Here is an 8,505-nt window from a genome sequence, read left to right as displayed (position 1 = left end):
CTGTTGGGAGTCTGATTCAATTAGGGAAAAACACAGAGCTCCTGTTGACTACTGTTTTATTAATATCTACTGACTGAACATTTAAACATGGTGTTTAGATATTAAATGTATTAGATAATTATAAATGTGCCATGAGCCTTCAGAATATATCATTAAGATATGGTAAAATCTAATGAAATATTCCCCAAGTCTAGATATAGAATGTGTAGAAGAAACTAACAATATAGAAAATCAATAACGTACCAACATGGCCGTATTAGGCATCTCTTGCTACATTACTAATTATCTCCAAACTAAATGTTTGAAAACAACAAAAGTTTACAATCTCACAGTTTCCGTGATTCAAGTCTGTCTGAGCCGGGTCCTCTAGCTCTGGGACTGTCACAAGGCTGTAATCAAGCTGTTGACTGTGCTGCCATCATCTCAAGGCTTGACTGCAGGGAATCCAACCCCCAGTTCACAAAGCTCTAGGGAGGCTGCAGGTCCTCGATGGCTGTTGACTGGTCTGGGAAGATCCACTTCCAGTTCCCTCACATGACTGTCAGCAAGCCTCAGGTTCTTCCTGGCTGTTGGCCAGATGTCTGAGTCCTTTGCTACGTGGATCTCTCCATAGGGATACTCACAATGGGCAGCTTGCTTCTCCCAGAAGGAGGATACCATCAAAGAGAAAGTGAGATTTGACAAGAAAGCAGAGGTCACATTCTTTTTGCAACCTAATCTTGGATGTGACGTCCAGCCACTTTGCTGTATTCCACTCATTAGAAGCCAGTCACTCGATCTAACCCATACTCAAGGGGAGAGATTACACAAAGGCAGGATTGCTGAGAGGTTTGGATCATGTGGAGCCATTTTAGAGACTGTCTACCACAAGGTCTGTCACCAGTGCCCAAAAGGAAACAAAACACATATGTAGCCATATTGACTCCTTTCAGTCTCTAGTCATTCCAAGTTCCTCCCCATCATGTCCTATTTAAACATGCTAATTAAATTTTAACACAGAACAAATGAAGAAGAATATTTTGAAATGTGACAGAGCTATCAAAAGTACATCATATAGATAACATAATTTGTGAAATTAAAGTAGATTAAAAAAAAAGAGAAACATTATGTAACCCTTCCACCAAGGATCTCTCATTAATACAAAAACATTATCTGTGAAATTGGGAATTTTTTCAATGTCTGTTTTCATTATATGATTTGCTTTGTCCTGAATCCAAGAGCTTCAGACTTCAGGGTAAAAAAAATTAAGCTTTAAAATAGAGGTACTAAAGATTTTAGTCTACTATGATTTTGAAACCTTACTAGTGAACTCTGTACCATTATTATTTAAAATTCTGATGGAATGATATTATTGCACACTCATTGCAATGTTAAATTTATTAGTGATTCAAAATCCGTGTAACTAGTATAGTGTAACTGCCATTTATGTTTTCCTCTTCCAGCACTGAGAGTTCTTTTTTCAGGTAAGAGACTCCAAATTACAAAAGACCCTTTTTCTCCCCTCTCAGCTCAGTACTCAGTGAATTCTTCTTTTTGTTCTTTTGAGGAAGTTTAGCCCTGAGCTAACTGCTGCCAATCCTCCTCTTTTTGCTGAGGAAGCCTGGCCCTGAGCTAACATCTGTGCCCATCTTCCTCTACTTTTTTATATGTGGGCCGCCTGCCACAGCATGGCTTGCCAAGCGGTGCCATGTCTGCACCCCGGATCCGAACTGGCGAACCCCGGGCCACCCAGAAGCAGAACGTGCGCGCTTAACGGCTGCACCACCAGGCCGGCCCCTCAGTGAATTCTTTACCCCCGGTCATGGCGATTATCTTCAAGGTAGGTATTTGACCCAGGTTAGGATTATAAAGCTCTGGTCTGGACTTTCCTTGTTATGTGTTGAGATACAAAAACTTCTCTCCTTTCTTCTGGTTTTACCAAGAAGACGAACCTAGACTACAGATTCTGAAGACTCTGTCCTGAGTAGAGAGACCACCTGAGAATGACACCGGTGCGGAGTATATTTAGAGTTTAGTGAAGTAGACATGGTAAATCAAAGAGCTCATTCTTGGGCCACTTAATTCAGCTATGCCTGAAATAAGCCTTGTTCATAATCTGATCTAAGAAACTCACCTTCTGTTTCTTATGGTTTTGCTAAACATGTTTGAAACGGTTTTGTGGAGTTTGCTACCCATTGAGTTCCAACTCATACAACTTTTGAAGTAACAGAGTGATGACAACCTGAACTCACGTCTCTCCAGTGTAATTCGATAATGGAAGTAAAGCCACTGTCCGCCATCTATAGAATTCAGAATATTTTGATTTAGATTTCAATATTATAGAAGCAGAAATGACTTATTCTTTGAATAAAGAACTTTCAGGACTTATTTGATCAGTCACATTTGTATGCAGAACTTAATTATCTACCAGGGAAATGATGAACTTTCACTTCAGGATCAAACTTTTAAGCAAATGTAGGGGATGTTTAAATTGCCACTTGATGCATCGAGTCACAACTGTGTTAAGAGGAACAAAGTCTTTATCTGCAATTGAAGTAATGTAAAAATGTACAATTAAATGAAATCCAAAAGCTATTTTTATAAAAAACTTTCACCTTGTTATTAAACTGTTTTTAGTTATTAGTTTGACAGATCAAAGATGTTGATGTGTGTAGGTGGAAGGAAAATGTTCTAAGGTAATTAAATGTAATACTTAAGGAAGAAAAATGAGTTTTTGTTGCACTCAAGGCAGTTAAGAAGCTGTGTGACTTCAGAATGTTTTCTGTCCTCTCTGATATTTGAAAGTCAAGTTATTTTCTCTACAGTAATTGTTGTGGACTTTCTTCCATGGATTCTTCTAGATAAAAAAATCAAATGATCCAATAAAATAATTTTGGAAAAAATACTCTGAGTGATGTATTAAAAATGAGAAGGGTATCATGCCATTATCCCGCTTATAATTTTTCCAGCTTATATGCCCTTGAGATGATGTTTAAACTTTTAACTGGGAATATTAAGCCTCGAATATCTGTTCACCTGCCTGTCCAGGCTTTCTTTTTTCTCTCCCATTCCTTGAATACACTCCAGCTACTCTGACCTCAATCATTTCTTCTTCTAACCTGATTCCAGTTTTATATACTTTGAAAATGTTATTTTTTTCTCTCTCTGGAAAGGTAGTTTCTATATTCTCGGCTTGCCTACCCCCTCCTCCTTTTTCTTGTATTATTTCAATGCCACATGCTCAGTTATTCCTTCTTAAACCCATCACCACTAACCCAAATTTAATCCTTTCTTCATTCTTTCTCATAGCATTTTACTAATTTCCTAAAGATAACTTACTACAGTTTGCAATTTTACATATATATACATATACATAATATACTATACATACATACACATATGTATATATGTATATGTCTGTGTATATGTATATATGTGAATATGTATGTATCTTTACTCTGTTTAATGTCTGTGCCATCATATATGCAGTCTGACACTTCTGTCTATTGAATATTAAGATCCATATAAAACTGTTAGATTGATTTATATTTAGAAAAAACTAGCAAAAGGATAAATAATGAGGTGATTTTCTTCTAAATCCATGTCTTTATGTCATAAGATGCAAATCTAAAAGATGGTAGCTTTTTAGGCTTATAAACAATGTATTCAAGATTTTGTGAATGTTTTATTGCCTTTACTTGCTCAAATTTCTAAATAATTTCTAAAATTTAATGCACTACAATATCATACATGAAAATATTTATCATAGTACACAATATGATAATTTAGAGTAAATTACAGTACAGAGAAACGCTTTAACTAATAAACATAACATTCCCTTCAGAAGGCATTGCGACCTTCATTAGAAATAAAATTTGAATTTACACTTATTCTACTTTGTACATCTTCATTATTTCCCCCATAGGTGATGATTGTTTTGCTTCTTTCTTGTTATAAATATATAGACCTCAGCGTACCTGTCTACCTTCACTGTCAGACTTGTGACTTCAATTCAAAACTCTACTCGTTATTCCCTGACTCTTTCTACCCTCTGCTCCCCTGAAATATGTCCCTAACTCCTCTTTCTGGCTGGAGAGCTCATATTTATTCACTAAGATCTTATTTTAAATAGGTTCTTTTGTTGATATGATTTTAACCCTCACATTCAATTTAAAATGTTTTATTTTCTAAAGCATTATATAGGAGTATAACAACCACACAGAAATTGAATAAGTTTGTAGCATGACAAATTATCACAAAGGACAAATATCCACATGACAGAAATGGAATATTACTCCTCTCCTAAGCTCTACCCTCTTCTCCTTCCCATCACTTCCCTGTGCCTCCTCTTCAGAGGTAGCCATTATTCTGATTATTAACAGCATAATTGAGTTAGCCTGTCTTTGAACTTTGAAGAATGGAATCATGCTTCATGTGTTCATTTTGACCTGTGGCCTTTGGTCAGTATAATATTTCTGAGACCCCTCCATACTGTTTCATAGACATGGGGTGTATTTTCATTGCTACATAATATTTTATTTTATGAACACATCTAAGGTTTTTTCACTATGAACATTTATGTGTCCATCTCCTGTTATTAGCTATAATGAATAATGTTACTACAAAATTCCCAGTCTATGTCTTTTTTTGAACGTACACGTTTATCTATTCAAGATACACACAAGTGTGAGCACAAAACCCAGGAGTGAAATAGTGAGTCATAGGACATCCTTATCAGAATAATGCCAAACAGTTTTTCCTCAAAAACTTGTGTTGATTTACGTACCCTCCAGCAGATAGATGGCACCAAATGGAAAGCACCAACTGCTCCACAGCCTGAGCAATACTTGCTTTTGTCTTTTTTATTTTGTTTTTTCCCAGGCATGGACACAGTACCACATTTCTTATTTATATACATTAATGCACACAAACATGTTGGGATATTGAGTGAGATTGCATTGAATATATGATAAATTTGTGCAAATACTTGTCTTTTGAATATCAAGTTTTCTAATAAATGAACATGATATACTGATCCATATATTTGAATTCACTTTAATTCTTGGCAACGATATTATATCATGTTCTGTATAGAGGTCTCGCACATCTTATACTTACCTTTCATATTTGACATTTTTGAAACAATGAAGATATCTTTATTTTTGAAAATTTTGGTGGTGTAAAATAATTGAAATGATTTCTTATTTGCCTTACATTCAATGACTTAGCCAAATTTACTTATTAATTCAAATAATTTATTGCTAGATTCTTCTAGATTTCTACCTACTCAAACATGTAGTCTGTTAATTAAAGATGGTCTTATTTCTTTTTCCCAATTTTATAACTTTTATTCCTCTTGCCCTACGGAATTGGCAAAGACTTCTAATGTAATTTTGAATAAGCATGATGATGGAAGACATGATTTTCTCATCACTGATTACAGAGGAAAACCTGTGAATTGTTTGTAGATTTTTGTTGTTAATGTCTTTATTTGGACTTTTTTAAAAATTTTCTTCTTCTTAGCTTGTTAAAGCTTTATATTTTAATTATACATGAAAATGTATTGAATAATTTTTCTGCATCTGTTGATATCCCCATATGACTTTTCTCTTTCATTCTATTAATCTGGTAAATTATGTTGATGGATTCTTGGATGTTAAATTGACCCTACATTCCTGAAATGAACCTAAATTTGTCATGATGTATTTTTCTTTACAATAAACATTTAAATTTGGTTTAATAATACTTAATTTAAGATGTTTGTGTCTATGTTGTTGGGAAAGATTTTCCAGTAACTAACTGTTCTTGCAATATCTATGTCAGGTTTTGTATCTGGGGTTATTATAGCCTTCAAAGCAAGTTTAGATGTAATTTCCTCTTTATCTATTCCTTGAAATTGTTTTGAATATCTGGAATTATTTTTTCCTTAGATATTTAGTCAAATTTTCAGGAAAGCCATCTTAACCTGAGGTTATTCTTTTGTGAGAAGGATTTTATTAACGATTAAATTTTAGGGGCTGATCCTGTGGCACAGCAGTTATGTTTGCACGTTTCTCTTTGGTGGCCCACAGTTCGCAGGTTCAGATCCCAGGTGCAGACCTATGCACCACTTGGCAAGCCATGATGTGGTAAGCGTCCCACATATAAAGTAGAGGAAGATGGGCACGGATGTTAGCTCAGGGCCAGTCTTCTTCAGCAAAAAAAGAACGATTGGCAGCAGATATTAACTCAGGGCTAATCTTCCTCAAAAAAGAAAAAATAGATTAAATTTTAATAGATATAGAATAACTCAGATTTTGTAACTTTCTTATGTCACTTTATATGCATTATGTTTTCTTGGACATTTTCCTATCTCATCGGTGTTATCAGATATGCTTCTATAAAGGTGTTCATAGTATGCTTTTATAACCATTTTCATATTGATAAGATCTCTATTAAAATCTCCTTTATCACTCCTATTATCAATTATTGGGACTTTTATAGAATCTTGATGTGTCTCACAAGGGGATTATTGTTTTTAGTAATATATTATAAAATATATTTCTTATATGATTAATTTTTAGTCTTTATTTTTTATCTTATGATTACTTTTGTTAATTTTTTAAATGAGAGGAATGCTTTGATCATTGATTTTCTCACCTTTATTTTCTTCAATATGCAGTAGGCATATAACATTTTTCTAGCCACAACTAAAATTTTTGGCATTCAATTAAAAAAAAGATTTTTCTAATTGTGTTATGATTCTTTTTCATCTCAGGTGTTGGATATTTAGGATTCTGCTTTTTAATTTCCTGCTTTAATTGAAATTTGATAGTTATGTGTTTTAATATTGTTTTAAGTTAATCTCATAATAACTAGATTATATGTTTATTTTAAGCCTTTGATATTTCTTGTGACTTTCTCTGTGACTCCGCATGTGGTAAATTTTAGTTAATGTTCTATCATGTGTACTTACAAAGAATGTATATTTTGAAGTTGTTCAGCTCAGGTCAAAATTATTAATCAGATGGTTCATATATTATAAAGGCTTACTGTTTTGTTTCTTATCACCTTGTTTTATCAGTTACTGAGAAAACTGTTTAAATAGATCCAAACATTTAAAAAAAATTTTCAATCCTACTTGTCCTGTTAATTTTAACTTTATATATTTTAGGGCACATTATTAGGCATACATACTTAAAATGTTAAATCTGTATGGTGCGATAAATTTTATTATAACATTTCATCACAGTATTTCATTATCATTATACATTGCTCTTTATCTCTAGAAATGATATATAATTGACAAATACCTTAAGAGAAAGAACAGCATCAAATACAAGGTTCACTTCCTTGAGTTTCCCTTCTCAATAATACCATGACCACTAAACACTTAACTGTGTTGATTGCCTCCCAGTAGCTTCAACAAATAGTGGTTATTTTTGTTTTGATTTGTCCAAATGTTTTAGTTTTCGTCTTTAGGAGGGTTTTCCTCACAACCAAGTCCACCATTTTAGAAGACCACTCTATTTTTTTCTTCTTTTGCTTATTTTATCAATTGAACTTTAGTATCCAGGAAGCAGATTTCTCTTTTAAACATAGAATTCAGTAACTGTGTCTAATCTAGTTGGTGCCGAATGACTTTTAATGACTTATAAATATGTATATGATGAACACATAAGAATTCCTCAAAAGACTTAGACTAGTATGAACAAGTATAAAGGTTTTATAATTGGAATACAGTTTAAATCAGAATTATCCTTCTACTGTAAATCAAAAATTCACAAATGGTGAGAAGGAGATAAACTTTATAAAAAGAGAAACATTATTTTTCTGAATTCAAAGCTAAAGCAATAGTCATGTCTCACACATTTACAGTAACACACTTGAAAATGTTTTTACATATGTATCTGATTTCATCCTTAATAGAACTCTAGAATAGCTGACCTACTGTCATTCCTAAGCTTTCAATTCAGGGGATTGTGAGCCTTTTGTGATGAATGCATAAACATAGAAATGACTTATAATTTCTGTGTCTACTTCGTAGCACCTTTCCAGCCTAAGATTGTGTAATTTTCCATTTAAATTAATTAAATATGCCACACTCCTTAGTCCATGGAGCCTTTGCACGTGTGATTTTCTTATTGTCAAATGCTCTCAGTTTTTATCTCTTTGGCTGCCTTATTCCTATTCATTCTTTAAACTTAAAATCAAACACAATTTCCCAAGAAAGTCTTGCCCCATCATCCAGAATAATGAGGCTTGCTTTATTGTTATCCTCATGGAATTTTTTCTTCAGAGCCCTGAATGAACACAGCCGATAGTACGCATCTCATAGGTTTGCATAGGATCACTGAATAACTTGAAAACATTAAGCATTCAGAAGAATGTCTGGCATATAATAACAGCCCAATAAAGTTTAGCTGTTACAGTTATTATTTACGTTTTAATACAAAATGATGAATCTTCGAGAGAATAAATGATTTTCCTCAAGGATACAGAGTCGTTAAATGGCTATCTTTTACCCCACATACAGTGATATTTTAA

The 8,505-nt window shown here is 33.5% G+C and overlaps 1 protein-coding gene across 1 annotated transcript in view; it reads left to right on the top strand.

Moving 5' to 3' along the window:
• Positions 1-1,801: 1,801 nt before the first annotated feature.
• LOC139044914 (polyadenylate-binding protein 4) overlaps positions 1,802-8,505 on the top strand; it is a 62,207-nt gene continuing 55,503 nt past the window's right edge. The window contains 1 exon segment of the mRNA XM_070506460.1: positions 1,802-1,819. Coding sequence (XP_070362561.1) covers positions 1,802-1,819 — 18 coding nt within the window.

The sequence above is a fragment of the Equus asinus genome, chromosome 3 (genome assembly GCF_041296235.1).
Source record: "Equus asinus isolate D_3611 breed Donkey chromosome 3, EquAss-T2T_v2, whole genome shotgun sequence".
NCBI classification, from domain to species: Eukaryota; Metazoa; Chordata; class Mammalia; order Perissodactyla; family Equidae; genus Equus; species Equus asinus.
Note: the sequence above shows the minus strand (reverse complement) of the source record. Positions and strands in the feature narration are given on the sequence as shown.